General features: G+C 34.7%; 1 protein-coding gene across 2 annotated transcripts in view; it reads right to left on the bottom strand.

Annotated features, from left to right (window-relative positions):
* The window catches only part of RIF1 (replication timing regulatory factor 1), a 49043-nt gene that overhangs the window by 475 nt on the left and 26437 nt on the right, over positions 1–22131 (bottom strand). Inside the window, exons 20-34 of one of the 2 annotated variants that reach the window (XM_007445567.1) lie at positions 20083–20182; positions 15311–15575; positions 14131–14173; positions 13376–13578; positions 12697–12796; positions 11435–11554; positions 9856–10007; positions 9401–9481; positions 9265–9319; positions 5663–8893; positions 3426–3572; positions 3032–3109; positions 2827–2942; positions 2157–2310; positions 221–329 (exon numbers count right to left, since the gene is read on the bottom strand). In XM_007445567.1, coding sequence (XP_007445629.1) covers positions 221–329; positions 2157–2310; positions 2827–2942; positions 3032–3109; positions 3426–3572; positions 5663–8893; positions 9265–9319; positions 9401–9481; positions 9856–10007; positions 11435–11554; positions 12697–12796; positions 13376–13578; positions 14131–14173; positions 15311–15575; positions 20083–20182 — 4954 coding nt within the window. The remainder of the gene's footprint in view (positions 1–220; positions 330–2156; positions 2311–2826; positions 2943–3031; positions 3110–3425; positions 3573–5662; positions 8894–9264; positions 9320–9400; positions 9482–9855; positions 10008–11434; positions 11555–12696; positions 12797–13375; positions 13579–14130; positions 14174–15310; positions 15576–20082; positions 20183–22131) is intronic. The other variant, XM_007445568.1, reaches the window with a different exon arrangement.

The raw sequence follows: 22131 nt of genomic DNA, 5'->3' as shown, positions 1-22131 counted from the left end.
AGACCTTGATAGAGTAGAAGTTGACAATTAGAGAAAAAGCAACTAGACATACTTGAAGTCATATCAGTTATTTTTTCACACACTTGGCAACTATTACACAAAAAAATACTTGTCTAATTCACAGGGCATGGTCAAATTAAAACTAAAAGCACAATAACAAAATATTTCTTCAAGAAAGTCAGCTGATCTTATAAAATTGTCCCACTTTGCTAAAACATACCTGAGGCAAGTCTTTCTTCATCAGGAGAAAAAGATTTATTTTCCATTACATTTACTGTTTTTTCAGAAATATCAAAAACTGGAATCTCTTCTAGTCCACGAGACTTCACCTTGATTTATACATTCAGACCAGTAAAAAAACAAAACAAAAAAAAACAAAAGGGACAAATTGAAAGTAATTTTTAACAGGACTAATAGTAACAGAACCACTAATGCTGGAAAACAATCTGACATACTATGTTTCACAGCCCATTACATGATAAACTTAGCTAATACTGCTAAGAACCCATGTTCTACTAACAACACACAAAAATAGCATTACATAGCACTGTTTTTTCAAAGAGGTGGTTATGGGGTTTATAATATTTCCTAATGGATTTGTCAAGAATTATTGCAAATGGTAGCCATGAAAAACTACATATATTCCCCAGGTTCAGGAACAGAGGAAAAGCAAATCTAAGGCAAAGATTTCCAAGCTTAAATAATATATGGACTTCTTTTTTTTAAAAAGAACACAATTTTCAAAGGTATTCCCAGGGCTTACCGATTACTGATTGAGAAAATACTAATTTCAGAACGTTAGAGTTACCATATGACCGAGCAATTAGATTCCTACATATATACCCAAGAGAAATAAAGAACGTTATGTCCACACAAAAACTTGTATATGAATGTACCTAATAGCATATTCATAATAGGAAAGTGTGTAAACAACCCAAATGTTCATCAAGTGATGAATCGATAACCAAAACGTTGTATAGCCATAGAATGGGATATTATTTAACCATAAAAAGGAAAGAAGTACTAATACCTGTGAACCTTGAAAACATTATGCTCAGTTAAAGAAGTCATTCACAAGACTACAGGTTATATGACTCCACTTTTATGGAATGTCCACAATAGGCAAATCTACAGAGACAAAGATTAGTGGTTGCCTTGGGGGTGAAAATGCAGAGTGACTGCTAATGAGTACAGGGCTTTTTTTTTTCCAGGGTAATAACAAATGTTCTAAATTTAGGTCTTGGTGACGGTTGTGTAACTTTGTGAATATACTAAAAAACCACTTAACTGTGTGTTTTGGGTGGGTGAATTTTATGGTATGTGGCTGGATCTCAATAAAGCAGTTGAAATGCTTCAGCTATCAGACTGAAAATTACTAATAGTTCTTTTTTCCCCCACTGGTTAAATGTTTTTAAAGATCAAGTAAAATTAATAGTAAATCAAGGACTTTCACAAATACAGCAGAAGTCTTCAGCAGCCTGCAAACTCCAGTCCCAGAAATTCTAATAGAACACCGGCTTTCACCCTTAACAAACCCTATTTTTCATATATTCACAGTTTTGTATAGTATCAATGAATACATAAAGGGTTTCTAAATGGGTTTCAGAAGAGTCTGTAAATTCTTCTGAAATGATATACAAAATTTTCTGTATACTGATACATTTTTATATGGCAAAAGAATCTTGGCTTTCATAAGAATCTTGAGAAATGTCCATGACCTAAAATGTTTGTGTTAAAAGTTGATAGGAAGAGCAATTAAAAAAAATTGGCCACAATTGTGTTGGATATCAAAATCAAAATACTGTTAACTACTAATATGCAAGATTTTTGTAAATGTTTAGATTTGAACATCTAGGTTTTAGAAATGGCAGCCATGAAACCAATCACCTATTTGGTGGAAATAAAAGAGATAAGAGGGTAGGAAAATAGAATTCAAAGAATAAAGAGGTATTATACACAATCACAGTACAAAATGAGAAAATCTATGGAATTATAAATGAATCTTTTAAGTTACTCTTAACTGCAGGGGAAGGGACGATAAGGCATCATATAAAATGAACTTTTTTAGCAAGAATAGTTTAAATGCAAACTTCTGTAACTGTATTGCTTGATCATTTATTTATACATGATGTTATGACTAACATCTAAGTTTTTACCTGCTGCTCATGATATACTCTGAGAGCCTTTTTTACATTAGACACTTTTGGAGAACGGATAGGAAGAGTTTTTATTTCAGATGCTGTAAGAGTACTCAAATCACCAATTGTTTTTATATTCTTGGCTCTAATGAGTTGTCCCAGTCCTCTTGCCCTAAAGAGATGACAGAAACAGGAAACATGTCATACAGTTTTATATTTATTCTGTTTGTAAGGGCCTACCCAATTGAATTTCCTGATTTAAGATCAATCATAACTGAATTTATATAGGCCCACCTAGCCCACTCTGAGGACAGGCATACATGCATTTACTTTAAAATTTGAATCTGATGTGTATACCTGCCTTAAGCAAGACTAACCTTTACAAACATAAAGTGGAACTAATTATACTCCTTACAGTATTTATATTAGAATTAAATAAGATAATGTATGCAAAACCTGGCAAATATTAAGCACACAATTATCTTAGCCATTACTGTATTATGATCAATGCTTCTATTATTGCCATATCTCACCCATCTTCCCAGCTGCATTTTCATTTATTTCTAAAACAAAGTGTGTGAATGTACATATAAATCAATTCTAAACATGAGAACCTTGATCATTTAAATATCCCTCTTAAGTAAGTGGGATCTCTAGGTATAAGCCAGAAGCCTAAATAACCACTTACCACATGTTGGACGTAATCTGAGGTAAAATGATGTCAACTGGTGCTACACAGTTCACCAAAGCAGGGTAAACACTTTCTGTTGGGCACGGCACAGATTCCTTAGCCATTTCTGCAATCTTAGAATAAATTTCAAAAGCTGTTAAATAGAGGTCACCTGACTGAACATGAAAATATAAAGTTGCATGAAAACTAAAGCACTTCTTACTAAACACTTCTTTGAGCTCTTAAATTTAGGGCTACGTGATCCTGGGGACAGAAATCCTTTGGCTGAAGTAGTATTATGCTAGATAGAAGAAAGGAGAAAAAAAATACTCAGAACCCTAGATAACTGTAAATTTTACAACTTTATTTTCACAACTTAAGCCTGCAGTAATGTCTTACAATTTTCAGAAAATGTAAAATGTAACAGTATTACTGGATCAATGACTTGCTGGATCATCATTGCCTCTTACCACCTCTTCATGTCTGCTTACCGAGTAAGCAGACAAAAGAACAATAAACCAAACCAAGTAAGTTTTGTGTCTTAAATAGTTAATTTTAAGACAAATTACCCAACACAATTCTGTCTGCATGTGTATTTTTTAAAGCCTACAGCTTACCTTAGATTGCGCAGTAGGTGAAGTTTTAACACTTTTTACTACGGGAGAACTATTTGAAGAATGGCACCTAACAATAGAGCATCGCCTATCAATGTCATCTGCCAATCCTGCCTGGTATATAGGATCTGCAAAGGAGACACGGCGAACCTGAAAACATAGGTCATGTTTTTATTTAACAAAATTAAAAGTTAAAATAAAAACACTATAAATTCTCATTGTAAGGTTAGCCAAAAATAGAATGTGAAGCTTAATTTATTTCACTAGAAGCCAACTGCACACAGTTGTAGTTCTTCCTGGTGACTGCTTTCACAGATACTACTCAAGACCAAGGGCATTCCAATTATCTATGGTCTAAACTGCATAATACAGCAACAAGGAGAGTGAAAGAAGGATAACAGCAGAAACTTAATGAAATTGCATGTGACAGTTAAAATTGTATAATCAAATTCTATTAACCTTACAGGCTTACTATGGACTGTAAAGAACAATGTAAAGAGGCAGAGACAGTACTAACTGGCCTCTGGTATATCTTACTAAGCTCAGTTCTTAACTCTTTGAGGGTACAAGAGTCACAGCAATTGGGTGGCTTTTTTTGTCTTTCTTAGCCCAGCTTGAAGTCATTTTGGCCTCTTCTAAACTCTTTATTCACTCATTCAGCTATGTAAGCACACAACAGAGCACTTAAACCATTAAATATGTATATAAATGCCTCCTGGTCCTGATTCCCAAAAGACTGGGCAGATTTTGTACATATCTGCTACAGAAAACTACTGCATGTTGTACTGTTGCCTAAATAAAAATTAAATGAGCTACTATCAAACAAAACATGACTAGTTAACTGATATTAACAATCTAAAGTATACTGAAGAAATCAAATGCATTTTACCTTATGGCCTATTTAAACTTAAAAAAAATAATAATAGTAAGAGCCTCAAAAGAAAAGCAAACCAAGACCAAATTGAAAAAATCTCAAGTGGTATTAAGTCTTCCCAAGAACTAATCTCTGAATTCTCAATATGAGAATTTTCAGTATATCTTGGGGAAGTCTTCAAAATGTGCTGGCTAAAGGCAAAATTAAGTGCCAGTATAATTATATTTATATATACACGTTTGTATACATGAACACATGTATTCTACAGTAAACGGTAGGTTCAGTTTCAAAATTAAGGAATGCCTACATTGTACTTTTTCAAAACATCTACTTTGCTAGAGAGGACAAGTTATGTAAGCACATGCAACTTTTCCTTTTTAAATTGTATTTATTCAACAAATTATGTGCAAGTCACAGGACCAGGGGTTAAAAGATACATAGGTAATCCATATGTTTACAAACCAAAGTAGATAAACTTTAGTGAAGAAGATGGGGACATAAACAAAATAATTACAAATGAAATCATATCCAGAAATTAATGAAGGCACAGCCTAAAGAGATGTTTTTTTTCTTTTCAATTAGACAAGGTCTGAAAATAGTTTATATAAATACTTAAATGTGAAACAGCATAATGTCCTAGTACATAGTAAGTGCTAACTAAAGCTACTTTATTAGTTTCTAAGTGTTTCCTCATATATTATGGTACGAAGAACAGAAAAAAAAAATCACCATGAGAGATTATCAAGTTTTCAAAAAGTGAACAATGGTGATGGTTGTATGAAGATCTGTAGCTTAGTGTCCTGAAATAAAGGAATATCTAAAGGGCTTCAGGGACTTCCCTGGTGGTGCAGTGGTTAAGAATCTGCCTGCCAACGCAGCAGACAGGGGTTCAAGCCCTGGTCCAGGAAGATCCCACATACCGTGGAGCAACTAAGCCCGTGTGTCACAACTACTGACCCTGCGCTCTAGAGCCTGCAAGCCACAACTACTGAGCCCACGTGCCACAACTACTGAAGCCCGCAGGCCTAGAGCCCGTGCTCCACACAAGAGAAGCCACCAGAGTGAGAAGCCTGCACACTGCAACAAAGAGTAGCCCCCGCTCGCCACGAGACATAGCCTGTGGGAAGCAACAAAGACCCAACGCAGCAAGCAAGCAATAAATTAAATAAATAAATAAATTTAAAGGGCTTCAGTCTCCTTTCTCAACCTTTCCTTCTACCTGCCCTTTTCCCTAGCCACCACGGTAAATGTTCAAAATGAATGGTCATATAAAACCTAATATTCTGTCATTCACCAGGTATCACCATATGGCCAAAATATTCCAATTAAACATGGACTCATTAATATTCAGCCTCAATTCCCCTACCTTGTGAACAGGTGATGAGCTTTCATCTTCTTGGGGTCTTTTTAGTCCTCTCTTTAAAATGCTGGTGGATGGAGAAGCCAAAGGAGACCAGACACAGCGTGTCTGCATGCCACTAGGACTGTCATTTGCTGACATGTAAGGATCAACATCCTTTAATTTTTGAGGAGATGTATTATTGTCTTCTGATACCAGTTCAGAAACAGCTGTTTCAGCTGTCAGAGGTTGTGGTGTCTCCTCCTCTTTCTCTGAAGTATGGTGAACTTCCGGTAAAATTCCATCATTTCCCACTACCATCTGACTGTCACCTAATTTTGTTTCCTCAAATTTATTAGGTTCAATATTTGTTTCAGTTTTATTAGAGTCAACCTTTCCTTCTTCAGTGCTCATCTCAAGTGTGTTGGGAACAAAGCTATCGATTTCTGCATTCAATCTCTTTGTTTCAGCTTCTATAGGCTTAGAGGCTTTGGTAGTTAAGTCCTCATCCTCTGTTTCATTGACACGGTCAATTTCAGTAGTCACCTCACCAATCACTGTTTCTTCACAATTTTCCATTTCAGCATTCATTTCTCCAGATGAGCCTGGATCAGATTCATCACTTCCTCTGTCTAGTTCCCCAACTGCTATCTGTTCAGAAATCTCTAACTGAGCACTCACTTTCACAGGTGTGGTATTATCAGAATGACCAATACCTGAATTAAATTCCACAGTTATTGCTTCGTCAGCACTGAGTTCTTCAGGTGCATCCGTTCTTTGACTGTTTTCCTCTGTTACCTCTTCCTCTGAAATATCAGTTTTGACACTCTTTTGTTTAGAGAAGCTAGCTTCAGATTTATCACTTTCTGCATTCAATTCCATAGCATCTACTTCTCCTGGATTCAATTCTGCATTTGCTTCAACATTAGCAAGGTTCTCTATAATACTCAATTCCTTTTTGGGGATAGCCTCTGGCTTTTCTTCTTTGGTCTCCAAAGTTAAACATTCCAGTGAAATATCTTTGAAGTCACCTAAACATGGGTCAATAGTTTTACACTTTTTATTAGATGGCTCCTGGCTTTCAAGAGATATTGCTACCTCAGAATCCCTATCACAAGTTTCTTCTTTAATATTTACCATTTCAGAAGGAAGAAAGTCTTGAATAGTATTTTCTTTCAATTCAGTTTCAGATACAATTAATGAATCATTAATAGTATCATTCTCCTCCTTGAGATCCAAATGAAAATTCACACTATGATGCTCATCTAAAAGTTTTACTTCTGAATACAGATCAGCTTTAGAAGTTTCTGATATAGTTACAGGTGTCTGCGCATCTGTCTTTTTTGTTTCGCTGACTTTTACATCATAATTCTCCGTATTCTTTAACCCAATGAATGACTTTTCCTGAGGTTGTGATTTTTCTCCACAGCAATCACAACCTTTAGATCTCCTCACCCTCTTACTTCTCTTGTGTTGGCATTCAAGTGTTTGAAGAGGTCTTTCAGAAAGCAAAGAAATGTCTGATGTTTCTGTTTTTGAGGATTCACCCACACTATTTTCTAGAGAATCTCGCTTATGTAATCTTTTATTGGCATTTCTAGTCCTTAGATTTGATTCTGGTACAGAAGGATTTGAAAAGAAATGTTCTGCACATTTGTTAGTTTTACTTTTTCCCTCATAAGTATTTGATACATCACCAGAAACTTGTAATAATTCTGCAGATATTGTAGAATCTTGAAGAGTTACAATATTACTTTCTTCTCTTCTATCACAGATCTGAGATTTTGTATCTTTGTCTACTTCAGAATTCCCTTTATAATCATGTGTCTGACTTTCAACCTTTATACATTCCTGTTTTACCATTTTCTCTTCTTGATCTTCAATGTCAACACTGTCACTGCTTTTGTTTTTCCATTTTCCAGATCTTTTCTTTTTAGAACCTTCTTCTTTTGCCTCAGAACTATCAGATTCTGAGTTTTCAATGCTGGAAAGTAAACCCTGGGATGCTCTTCTTGTTTGATACCGTGTTCGTCCCCTTACTGTTTTCTCAGAGGATTTATCTGCAATGTCCTGGGTACCATCTCCCTCAGATTTAGTAGTCTCAAGATCTGGCTTTCTTCTATTTTCATCAATTTCAGCATTAGCGCTGGTTTCCCCAAAAGTCTTCTCATGTAAATTATTTCCTTTCTCAATTAAATTTTCCTGTACAGTTTGTTCAGAAATCAATTTTTGCTTAGGTAAAACATCATCTTTTACATGCAATGGACTCCTCTGCAGAGTCTTTTCTTCTTCCTTACGTCTTTCCCTTTTTTGATTATTTTCTTTATCTTGGCTATCAGTGGTTGGCTCTGCTGTTTCTGAACGTCGCCTTAAAGATCGTCTAAGGGTTTTATGATTTGGAGTTATCTGAACATGACTATCCTCATTTACTGTTTGATCTGTTGTTATTATGGCTGGGGGTGTGTTTTCTTTGGATTCCAAATTAATTTCTAAGGTTTTCTCCTCTACAGTACTGTTTTCTAATAGTATAGTATTTTCTATTGTTGGTTTAAGCATCGTATCCTCATACTCCACTGAAGACTCAGAGAGATGAACCTGATTATCTAATACACGTTCTGTTTGATTAAGCAAACCAGGTGGGTTATTTTCTAAGGCTACCATGCCATCAACAGATTCCCGAGTACTTTTCTCCTGATCAGATCTCATCAAGGGCTTAGACTTTTTATTCCCTATTGGTTCAGGCTTACTCGACCTTCGGCCTGATCTCTTAATCCCATGTAGTGTTTTTGCAGAGTCAGATTTTGAAAGAGCCACTTCTCTTTTCTTTGCTTTTGGTGGATTATCTGTTTTAGCCATGCCTTCCTGGTTATTTTTCACTATAACAGCTGATGATATATTATTCAAGGGGGATGGACTAAAGGGTCTATTTTCTGAGCCATCAAACTTCTCCAAAGTAATAAAGGATTGCCTTCGACTTGTAGGCTGTGGGAGAGGAGTTCCAGAAATAGTGGCATTAGAAACTGAGCTACTGCTGACACCAAATGTATTTTCTGTACTAGATGCACATTCAGTTGGCGTCTTCTTTGATACAATTAAAGCCTTTTTTCTGGCATCATTACTGCTCAGTATTTCTGGATTGGTTTCCTCAATAGAACCACACTCATTATTCGAAAGGGAAGCCTTTTCAAGGTGTTCATCCATACCACAGTTTTCCGTGACATGTTGAGGAATGACAATGTCACTCTCCTTTTGTTCCTCCTGCATAGAAATGTACATATACATATAGATTAACCAGCAAACAAGCCTGACTTTCTGGGGAAATTTTTGTGTAAAGCTTTAGTAATTCAAAGGGCGATCTGACTTTCAATATTCTGCAAATTTTCCAAAGGTGATGGTAGATGCCCATTAATTTGTGTTTCCAATTTTAAGTATTCAATAAAGCCAAATACATTTAAACACACATGCACTCACACACAGATGCAGACCCACACATATAATGACTATATTCTGCTAAAGTCTGCTAAGGAAAGTTAAGAGATTATACAATAAATCTTAACATTAATATAAGAGACTCCATAATAATGGAAGGGTGATTCTAAAAACCCCAAAATATGAAATACCAAATATACCTTAAATATCATCTTGGAATCTTCCTTGGATTTTTCAGTTAAAGTAGGAATTTCCCTGAAATAAATAAGTGCATAAATTAGAATACTGTTAATTAAAAATTAGAAAACCAGTTATTTCAACAACTTCCATACTTACATAGACTCTTCCTGACCATACTGAGAAAGTAAAGTATCTTGTGAAACATCCAGATTATTATACATGGCAGGAATATCACACCTGAAAAGGATTTTTTATAAGCAACTTCAATATCTGATATTCCTACAACTAGAAATTAAACTTACAATTCTACATCTAGTTACATTTTAAGAACAATATAAAATCAAGGTTTAAATGCTTATTTTCCATGAAACCATCTCCCCTACCTTTTCCTCCCATACCTCAATAAAGGAATTGTTTAGAAACATTTAGCACATTTCAAGGCAGCCTTATACATTATGAAATGTAGTTATGCACAGTCCATCTTTCTGACACTTAAAATATAGCAGCACAGTATACACAGTATCTCAGTTATAAACTCAAAATTATGGTTTGCCGCATGAAATCTAAACGTAAATATGGAATACTCAATTCAAGATAAAAGTACTACAAACCTCTTTGTTTTGAGTACTTCTTTCTGGTGTTCAGTTAGTATCCTTTCCTTTGTTTCTTTTCCTTTTGGAGGTATAAACACAAAGTCAGTAGACTTTTCTTCTTCCAAAGGCATTTCACTCTTTGCTTTTGGAGTTGAAGACTCTAGTTTCAACTGTAAATTGAAAACGTTAATGCTCATTTTGAGTTTCCAAATTATTTTCCAATACTTCAATCAATCTCTCTTCAGGCACTCTGATAAAGGTTTTTGATAATGACTAGGAAGTTTGAAGTTCAAACTCATATAATATTCCTGGTTAGTAACAATTAGTACCATGTCCTTAACTTTCATTCTGCCTCTACTAAGTACTCAGAAAATAAAAATTATTATACCTCTTTAAAAAGTAGGCAAAGACTTCCCTGGTGGCACAGTGGTTAAGAATCCGCCTGCCAATGCAGGGGACACGGGTTTGAGGCCTGGTCCAGGAAGATTCCACATGCCGCGGAGCAACTAAGCCTATGCACCACAACTACTGAGGCCTGTGCTCTGGAGCCCGCAAGCCACAACTGCTGAGCCCACGTGCCACAACTACTGAAGCTCATGCGCCTAGAGCCTGTGCTCTGCAACGAGAAGCCACTGCAATGAGAAGGCCACGCACCACAACAAAGAGTAGCCCCCACTCGCTGCAACTAGAGAAAGCCAGCGTGCAGCAGTGAAGACCCAATGCAGCCAAAAATAAATAAATAAAATATATAAATTTATTTAAAAAAACAAATAATGGATCTCCATTTCCTTAAAAAAAAAAAAAAAGGGTAGGCAAATGTGTGCTTACCAAAAAAGCATGGGCAAATGTTTTTCAGGCCCACACACAGAAATCAAGTGTTTTGGCAGGAGGAAAGTATATCTGCAGTTTCAAGTTGAAGCACAAACTACTCAAATTACGTAAAAGGTGCCAAAATAATATGTCTTACATACCAATAATATTGGTACCATAATGTCATTTTTACAAATTTTCAGCACAGTTGTTTTCATTCTACTTTTCAGTTGCTACAAGACTGTTTCAAAGTTATTCTTTAAAAATAACATTTCTTTCATTTTGCCAGGGCCATGGTCTCAAGATTCCAGAACACCCCTTTACTGGAGGTCCTGGAAGAATTATTATCTGAAGATTGGCTAATTGGCCACTAGCTACTAGATATTTAGTTTTATATATGAGCTTACAACAGATGTCTTACGGATGCATTCTCTTCCTATTCAATAACAGAAGTTCTAAAACATTCTCCTTTCATGCTACCTATGTTATAGTTAATCTTATTTAGTTTCATTCCATCTCAAGGGGGGCCGCTGCCTCGAGTAACTATACTAAACAAATGCTCAGTGTTATGCAGACTTAACTTTACTAAGAAGTAATCATCTCCCAAGGCTTCTAGATTACCATGCCATCTTAATAGTCTTCCCAGGCCACACTTTACTATTTCCCTACAATCCCATCTTTTATTTAGTCTTTAACAGGTTTTTCTTCCAATCAGAAGTTGTATATTTGCAAGCTACCATATACTTTAATTTTAAAAGTTCTATTAAATACACTTTGAAAAACATACTTTAGCTGGTGGTTTCATATTGTCTTTTGTATCCTTTATTTGTGCCAAAAAAGAATCTCTTTTTCCACTTGAGGTTCTTTCCATGCCACTTATCTTCATATTTAACTGTGAATTTTCTGTCTGTTTTTGTAAAAGTAAAACAATTTCATTATGTGCAAATGTTTTTTATTTATCCTTTTCACATTTTGATAATTACAGTCTAATCAATACTCATTTCAAATTTCTTTTGACTATTCGTATCTACTAAGATCATGTCAAAGAAAAGAAAGCCACTGTCTAATGCAGTAACAGCAAAGATTTGTTGTCTCCAACTTATATAGCAATAGTTGTTTTGCATCCTGATATATCAAATAAACACTATAAAAATGAATCGAATTACTGAACTCAAATACCCCTTATTATTGGAAATTGTTTTAAAAGAAAAACCAAAGCCATAAAACTTTAAACAATAAAACATACATGACAGAAAATACTATCAGGTCCCTCCCAACAGAATATATGGCTTTTTCAGGACAAATTACACTGAAAGAGTCTAAACAAGTCTAGATAATTATCTGATAAGAATTTTTATTTTACCCAAAAACCAAAACTAAGTAAGAGCATTTAGCTAGCTATAACACTTTTTCTCTTAAGGTTCTAAATAAAAAATAGTAAGACTCCATTTGTTGTTGAATAGGAAAAAAGTGCCTAAGGGTGTTCTACCTGATGAGTATATATATATAGTGCTTCTATCTTTACTCCTTAATCTTTAGACAGTAATCAAGTACTATTAGCCAAAGTAACCTTGGTCCAAATGGATAATGTGACATCAAGGATGTGTTTCTCTGGCAGAATGAATGAGATTCAATGCAAAGAAATGAGAAAATGAAGTGTAGCTCTTGCTTACATAGGGATTAGTAACTAGCATTCCCAGTTTATATAAAGCAACATTTAACCATATATTTCAATAATTCCAACCTTTGCAAAACAATATATGAGGTGCCATAGTTAAATAAAAAAGATCATTAATGAACAAGACCTAGAGATTATTTAAATGAGACTCCATGGTGAAATTGACTGCCCTTAATTCATAAGTTTTCTAGGCCACACAACTAACTTTATGGAAAACTCCTGTTACGGAACACTTCTGTTCAGGTTTTACTTGTTCATCACTTCAGTAAAACATTCTAAGCTTTTGTCCTTTTTAAAACTACACTGAAACGCAATAAAAGAACTACTCAAACATCATGCAAAAGTAAACAACGCCCCCCTGTGCAACTTACTGTATCTGAATATGGTCCACTGGATTCCTCAATAATTTCAACATTTTCCAAACCAGGCAACAGAAGCAGAGATTTTTGTTTGGCTTGTTTTAGTATTGGTCTTCAAAAAAATACATAAATATATATGCCTTAAGTAAGCAGTACTGATGACATATTAACAAGAACACTTTAATTATAATTTTAAAGTGGCAAAATACAGCCAACTTAAAGACCGTTTTTTACTCCACATACATAAAACTGTAAGAAATTACAGACAATATTTGAATTTTTCACTGAACTCTTCAGTTTCTGAATTTTATTCTTAAAAAGTTTTCCAATTTTCCAAATTTTAATCATAAAATTTTGAGCAACATTTTAAATCAAGATTTTGAGCAAAAGTAGACTGTTACATTAAGTACATGTCACTTAGATTTAACAGCCATCAATTTCCTGCCTTTTGCTGGAAATTTCTTTTGTTAAGGATAATCTGAAATTGCTTTTTATGTTCCTAAAACTAAGGTTACTCTAAGGACCAAAGCAAAGGGTCAAATAATTTTAATAATCACCATGTACTCCAAATAATAATATTTCAACTAAGAAATCCTCTGCAATGATTCATCATAAGGAAATTTTATGTTAAAACCAAAATGTCAATACACAATCAGAGTAACTGTATACAAGAGCTTTGTTGTTAGCATACTTTAACTCCTCAGGATAAATCAACATCATCACTTTAGCAAATGTGGCATTCCAGAACTGAGCACTTTGTTTTCTAATCTGTTTGTTCTTGTGTGAAAATACTATGCATAATAATGGCGAGATCTGTTCAAGAAGTTCACTGTCGTAAGTCCCAGTGTAGCTGACGTGTAGACAAGCAATAATTTCTCCTAGTAGCTTTTCTAACTAGGAAAAAGAAAAAGTTCATTAGGATAACACTTAGAAATGTGACTTTTCAAACAGAAAAAATAAAAGCACAAAGCATACTAAATTAAACTCACAGAACATGCTATTATTTCAATTTTTTTTTAAAAGCTCCCATCACCTTCAATATATAACACTCTTTATAGGCCGGCAAGAACTTACTTTATCGATACAACAGCTTGAATTCAAGCTTATTCTCCATTAACAGAAAAAATTATGTTTTCACATAAATTATAAGAGATTAATAGTTGCCTACAGAAGTTTTACCTATAAAACCCTGGAACCAATTACTTTCATATATAAAGGGATGAGACAGGAGATGAGCTTTGTGAATTTAAAGCAATATTAAATCTTCCTTTAAAAAACTATCCTTTGATCATATCCACGTCTTGTTACTAAAAGTTCATTAAAATTAAGGTGTAATAATGACCCTTGAAAAAAAAATCAGCAAAATTATATTTAAGGAAGACAATTATTTAAATCCTAAAATTTTTCTTCATGAAAGTGTATTTTATGGACAATGTCTATTTTTACCTTGTTGTTCATACAACTATATACTTTAGGAACTTCATCAAACCTATGAAGAAAAACAGAGTACCATTTATATTTTAGAACATTAAACCTAGAAATATCATAATGCAGCATAAAAAAAATGAGACACGTGTAGTGGTATACAAAGGTGTCCCAAGACTTAACAAAAATTGTCAAACTGCAAACATTTAAACATGAAACAAACCTGTCTTTAAAATAGGAGTTAAAGAAAAACATCTGGAACAGACCTCGAAGTATTAATACCAGTCACTTGTTTCCATGCTCTTTAAAAAGCATTATTATTTTTGATGAAGCTTAAGGACTAAAAAAGATTTGCAAAAACTTAATGGATTTGGAGTTCTATTTTGTAGTTTATAAAATCTGTTCCTAAAGGTTTCTCTGTGAATTTATGAAAGACAGGCTGTATTATAACTGAACCACACAAGCTTGCTATAAAGAACATTAATGAATTCTTCCAAAATGCTCCTTTCAAGTATGTTACTTGGGATTTTTTCATGTTGTTTTTTAGGCACCGCTTTCTTTGGTTCAAATGTAAAAGGTAATGTAAATTAATACAAACTTCTGGAGGGTAATTCAGAAATTTAAATGCATATACCCTTTGAACCAACCATTTCAATTTTAGGGCCCTGTTCTGCTATTTAGTGGCAAATGACTTATGTACACATATGTTCAAATGTGATATTGTTAGTTATAAGGAAAAAGACTAGAAAACATATGTCCACCAACAGGAAATTGGGTAAAGTTTCATGAAGCCCTATGCAGACATTAAGAACAATGAGACTCTTAGGTGTATGATGCAAGATGCATCCAATATACTAAGTGCATACCATATATAATACTTAACTGCAAAGTAGTGTGTCAAGTCATATATATCATACACTTAAGAGGTATGCTTTTTGTATTAACAGTTCTGAAAAGACATGCACTAAAGTAAAAAGAGGGTTGGACTAATCATGAAAAATAAAGTGACTTCCAATTTCTGCCTCATACTTATTTATTAATTGAACTTTTTAACAAAAGCATAGTTTCACATATTACCCTTTCCACTAAACTTTAAAGATTAAGATCTTTAACAGCAAAGCTGATATGAAAACAATAAACGTTTGCTACCTAAATCCAGTTATATATGTTTAATTCAAAGTTATTAAGCCAAAATACTTACTTTGAGTTTTCGTAAAATAATGCCAGAGGTCTTGTTAAAGTTGCAAATATTTTTCGGATCATAGAAGGCAAAGAAATATGTCCAAGTACATTGGAAAGAATGCTGGTGATTGAGTTGCCAATAGCGAGTAGAGTATCAGAATGTACTTCCTTGAGGCTCAGAGTGTGGAAAGAATAGATCACTCTCACAATAAGTTTAAATAAAGAAGCCAATTTTCCCAAGGGCTCCTTCTTCTTTTTGGACCAATCTGAAGGTCTCTGTGGTGCTAGGATAAAATTAAACTTATTAAAAACTCGTGTGTTGAAAAGTGTCATTGTTCATCTTTACAACTGTCTCACATTTACATGACATCTACATCTAATACATGTGTTTCTGTAGAGTGATACCCACAAATCTTAAAATGAAATACCATTAGTGGATAAACATCACTACATTATCTCTAAAAGAGAATCAGAGATAAGGGAAAACTGTTTGGCAGAGCTAGAATAAGAACTCCAGAAAAATGACTATTTTCTCTAAGGAATTTTAAAATACATTAAAATTTTTATTTTATAGTCTCAAAATTTAAACAACTAATTTGTAAGAAAACACTAAATTATATAAGCTGTGCTCCAAAATTAAAAGTTTAAAGTCCATTTAAAAAATAAGAAACAAGATTTCCCTTAGAATCATTGCTTCCTGGCTCATCTATAGTACACTAAACCCCACAAATTAATACTGAATAAGTCAGAGATCCAAATCCTCAGAAATAATACAAGGGAAAAAGCCTAGATTTAAAGAAAAAGATGTATCCGTCCAACTTTCCTTTGCACCCTTCTTAAACTCCATCTATCTCCAGGGGTAAACCCATTATGTCTTTCAAGAAAATCGTACCTATTCCAAAATTACCTTTGTTTCCCTCAAAGAATCCATTCTTTTAAGGTTAAGATATCTCAGATTTAAGAGAAAACTCTAATTCAGTGCTTATTAATTAAAAATATCACGTGGTGAAATGAAAAACAAGTGTTGCTACTGAAAGGAAGTCAACCTTCTTCCCTAGAATCAGTTTTCCATACATGAATAATTTAAATTGGAAAGGCCACCCAGAAATTCTTGGCTAGTATGTTGAGGCTGAAGACAGCCTGTAGTCAGGGGAGCACTTACATACAAGAGACTGATCAAACAGTATACATACTGAGGCAGGTAAATAGAGAAAAGGGATATCCAAGACTAGAATAAACCTTATGATATGAGAAAATAACTGAAAGTAAATCTAGAGAAACATAACTGTGTAGTTCACAAGCACACCAATGTATTTCCCACCTCTGTCCACTCAGAGATCCAGAAGCAGTGACACCTTAATAGCAATGAACAGATTTTGGTTTCTAAATGCCATTCTCAGCTAAAAGGAACCATATTCCTTGGAGATATGGCTGGTTCCAGGCTGAGGCAGGGAAAAATATAAACATCTTATGTCAAAGTTCTCAAAGAATAATGGAAAATTATGAAAAGGTTAATAGACGCCACCAACAAGAACATTAAACTTTAATAGAAATAAATTATAGCCTACTGAATAACAGAAATCCATGCTGATAAAAACAAAATAAATAGGGGACAAAGGAAGCTGTATCTTAAATTAGGATGTCACTTGCACCTGTAAGTGTCTGGTGCTTAGTGGCTTGATAAATAATTGTAGAATGGTTTATTAAGGGAACATAATGAGATAAATAATTAAAATGGGGACAGCTTTTAGAATTAATGTAATTAAAGCAAAGGAGATAAACTCCTTGATACAAAGTAACGTAATTAAGTGAAACAACATGAACTACCACTTTGGGAAACATCATAGTGTTTTAAGCAAGAAGCATCAGTGGCTGAAAAACCCATGGGTAAAAGTATGCTGGGTTAACAAGATATTTACATGGTCTCAAAGTACCTTCCACAAAACATTAACTTATTAATTATAAGTATTTACTAATTAACTTTACAGTGGAAAACCTGGCAGATACCATCTTAACCAAATAGTAAATGTTAGTAACATCATTAGTAATGGGACAAACTGACTTGTGTGCCTGGTGACATAATGCACTGAAAAAAATACTTCTGTAGTATCCCAGTGAAGAAATGAAATCTCAATCTAATCTTGAGGAAATATTGACAGAGCCCAATTGAGAGACTCTCAAAAAGTAACTTTATTTGTATTCTTTGTTTTTTTTAAAAAAAAGATTAATTTAAAAAAATTTATTTATTTTATTTATTTATTTTTGGCTGCCTTGGGTCTTCATTGCTGCACACAGGCTTTCTCTAGTTGCGATGAGCAGGGGCTACTCTCCGTTGCGGTGTGCGGGTCTCTCACTGCAGTGGCTTCTCTTGTTGTGGAGCACGGGCTCTAGAGCGCAGGCTCAGTAGTTGTGGCGCATGGGCATCTTCCCAGACCAGGGCTCGAACCCGTGTCCCCTGCATTGGCAGGCGGATTCTTAACCACTGCACCACTAGGGAAGCCCTGTACTCTTCACTTTCAAAGGTCGTGAAAGACAAGACTTGGGAAATGTTCTAGATCAAAGACTTGTCTACAAGTACTTTGAAATGGTTCCAGGAAATAAAAAGTATAAAGGGGAGTGGGGGATGAAAATGATAAGACAAAAGCAATCAACTGATAACTGAGGAATCTGAGTAAAGGTTTAGTGTTGGGCTTCCCTGGTGGCGCAGTGGTTGAGAATCTGCCTGCTAACGCAGGGGACACGGGTTCAAGCCCTGGTCTGGGAAGATCCCACATGCTGCGGAGCAACTAGGCCCGTGAACCACAACTACTGAGCCTGTGCGTCGGGAGACGCTCCGCAACAAGAGAGGCCACGACAGTGAGAGGCCCGCGCACCGCGATGAAGAGTGGCCCCCGCTTGCCACAACTAGAGAAAGCCCTTGCATAGAAACGAAGACCCAACACAGCCAAAAATAAATAAAAGAAGGCTCAACATTAAAAAAAAAAATGTTTAGGGTCTGTGTATAATTTTTGCAATGTTTCTCTAAAACAAATTACAAAAGTTATCCAAAAACTCTCAAAGTGATCCTTATGCATATTTATGAATAATAATAATTTTCTTTCAACTAGTTCTAATTTTTGTTTCCTCTCCTCAACTTTTGCTGGCAGCTTTTAGACATCTCCCCTAGTTTCCATAAATTTAAACAGCAAGAACACCTCTTGCAAGACAAGCAATGAGGACAAAAGACTTATAATTCTGGGTTTACAGATCATGGATAGAATGGATATTCAGTTAATTCTAATTTTTTCAGAAGTAACAAAATAGGTAAAATTATGTCCACCTGGAGCTCACTGTCTTGCCTTATCAAAATTCGGTGGCTTAGAAAATAATTTCTGATATCATCTGTTATATAACCTTTATAGTTAAGATATTTAGAGAATTTTATTTTTTGAACAAAGAGGTAATCAGATTAAGTGCTGCTCAGCCCAAAAGGGGGCTGAGATTAAAAACAAAAAATTCAAGCACATCCATTTCTGTGGCATCAAGGCTGGGATGCTCTGACCTGTAATACACTTTAGTCACATAACATGTTTCTCTACATTACTATTTAAAACTGAAACACCCCCCAAAAAACCCTAAAAATATTTTATGTTCTAGTAATCTTTACACTAATTCATCAAAGATAGATCTTATTAAAAGAAAACTGAGGGACTTCCCTGGTGGCACAGTAGTTAAGAATCTGCCTGCCAATGCAGGGGACACGGGTTCAATCCCTGTTCCAGGAAGATCCCACATGCTATGGAGCAACTAAGCCTGTGTGCCACAACTACTGAGCCTATACTCTAGAGCTTGCGAGCCACAACTGAACTCGCGTGCCACAACTACTGAAGCCCGAGTACCTAAAGCCCATGCTGCACAATGAGAAACCACCGCAATGAGAAACCCACACACCGCAGCAAAGAGTAGCCCCTGCTTGCTGCAACTAGAGAAAGCCCGCACGCAGCAATGAAGACCCAACACAGCCAAAAATAAACAAATAAAATAAATTTAAAAAAGAATGATATGAACCTTAAAAAAAAAAAAAAAACCCAAAAGAAAAGAAAACTGAGTATGTTCCCAATCTTTCAACAGGAAAAGTAACCTTTAAACATCCACATTTTCCATTACTGGAAGGTTCTTTCCTATACAGTATGAAAATATATAATCACTGGTAGAAATATGTAAGTTCAAAGAACCACTTAGTAGAATAGCTCAGTATTTATTACAACATAATTTAGAATTAACCAAGGAACATAGTTATAAAAATAAGACAACTTGTTATGATTTCAAATGTCCAATTTTATACAGTAAAAATTGAGTTAAACTTTTAGCATCATTTTAAATTTCCTGTAAAACCATAACTGATTAATCACTGTCACGATTTTCTATGCAGTTGAATGTCTATTTAATGATTATTTCAAATCAGGCTACCAAATAAGAACATTTTAACAAACATCAAAGTTTTTTGTCCAGATAATCCCTTGTACCAGATGGAATAAGTAAAATCATTTGTATTATTAGACAATCTCTAAATAGGACAATATTTATGTTTCTGCATCATACAAAGGAGTTAGATTGGGGAGGTGGGTGAGAGAGACACACACACACAGAAGGAAAGAGAGCAAGCATGTGAGCTACTAGCATAGTAACTAACATGGTTACATAGCATCAAAAGTAGGTAAAATGAGATGGGAAAAGCTATTAGGATTTGCCCTGACAACAGTTCAGCCAGCCATGTTTATGATATATTAGGTAAGCAAATAAAATACTTACATTTAATTTTGGGCTGATACTTAATATTATATGGTGAAAAGTCGATGCAATCAACCATTACAGTAATAATATGAGTGATCCTATCCAAGAACAATAAATTCTAGGAAAGAATAGTTAAGTATTATATTAGAATCTTTTAACTACTGGCATGGTTTATATAAAGTGTAAGCATGAACAGAAATGTAAGACTTTAACTCCCACATATAACATATAGTAACACACATGTCATAGCTTATACCATTTAAGGGACATTAAGTATATGGTTATGAATATTTCCCAGTTAACTTCTGTGTGCCAAGTACTATACCTTTTGTTTCTCAATATTTATGGAAAATAATTCAGCTTTAAGATGCCCATAAAACTCAGCATATAAACCAATAAATTGAAAATGGAAGAGCTAGGTTCAAAATTAGATTCTTTACCAAATTTCTCTTCAAAATTACAGAAGTGTTCACTAAACCCAGCAGAAACAAAATGTGAAATGTTGCTAAAGCTCCCCCATACCCTTTCCTCCTCCCTCCTCAAATCCAAATGAAATAAAAATAAACCCTTAGAAGCATCAGACATTTTTCTGGAAACTTTTTTTAAAGACAGGGGGGCAAGGGAGACTGAAAATAGAACAAAGGAAATCCCAAGACCATGAGTCAAAGGACACCTCAAAAATAGTGAGCTTTCCTAGAAGAAACTGAGTAACAGAAGACACAGGGAGGGTTCTGAGAAAAAGATATGATGGTCATTATAAAAATCAAATGGGTAATTAAAAGACTACTGAAATTAAAGTTCTATAACACAGTTGCTCTTCTTTTATTCTCCATTACCTTTCACTTGTCCAATTCACTGGACTAATTCACATGTCTGCCACTAAAGACAACCTCCCTCAGTCAGTGTTAAGGACCAAGAGGAGGAAGGGAGAGCCCCCAGTTAACCTAAGAAAACCACATGGAAGGTTCAGTACAGATGATAACCTACACATCCATATAGAAAAGATGTTAAAGTTCCAGTGCTTCCTTCTTGCTCACAATTACAAGGCACAGCTTGCTTGTAACTACAATTGGCTATCAAAGCCAGAAAAACAGCGGATCTCTCCTGGGTTAGAAAACACATTCCAGCTACCAATATTGTTCAATATTAACCTTTATTGACAAATATGAAGAAGGTGTGCTGAATACCAATAGAACTAATCCACGAGGAAAGAGGTAATAACAGAAACAGAAAAAAACTACTATCTTCAAAGAGGAAATCATATCCACTTAAAAAACATAAATGTAAAAATAAAACTATTATAAAACACCTCAGCATTTAAACAGAGAAAGAATGGAAAAAGAAATATCAAGGTCCCAGAAAGCAGTACCAAAAATAAAGCAAAACACAAACAGATATAAAGAAAGAAAAGTAACAGACAGAAGATGACACCTGAAGATCTAAGCACTCTTCCTCAGATGAAGGCACAGCTCTTTAGATTGAAAGGGTCTACCAAGTACTTAAAACAGTTTAAAAGATGCCTCAAGACACACCATGGTGAAATGTCTAAATTCTAAAGGCAAGAGGAAAACCCAAAAACTTTACAAACTAAAAAAGAGGTTAATAACAAAAAAATTAAAAATTAGTGGGACTTCCCTGTAGTCCAGTGAGTAAGACTCCACGCTCCCAATGCAGGGGGCCTGGTTTTGATCCCTGGTCGAGGAACTAGATCCCACGTGCATGCTGAAACTAAGTTCGTATGCCACAACTAAGAGGCCCGCATACCATGCTGCAACTAATAGATTCCCGCATGCCACAACTAATACCTGGTGCAGCCAAAATAAATAAATGTTTTAAAAATTATTTAAAAAAAATTAGTATCAAACAATGCATTTTTAACAGTAGCAGTAATAAAAATAAGAATAGTCTTAGATGCATATTTTGTAAAAATGAAAAAAAATTTACAGAAATGAACAGTATCTTCAAAACTGATAAATTTTTTTCTGAAACCTAAAAATTGTAACTAGTTACATATTTGACAAGGAATTATCAGTCACATACATGTCTGTTATTCCCAAAATACAAAAA

Source organism: Lipotes vexillifer, unplaced genomic scaffold (assembly GCF_000442215.2).
Source record: "Lipotes vexillifer unplaced genomic scaffold, Lipotes_vexillifer_v1.1 scaffold193, whole genome shotgun sequence".
Classification (NCBI taxonomy): Eukaryota; Metazoa; Chordata; class Mammalia; order Artiodactyla; family Lipotidae; genus Lipotes; species Lipotes vexillifer.
This window is presented reverse-complemented; position numbering and strand designations above follow the sequence as displayed.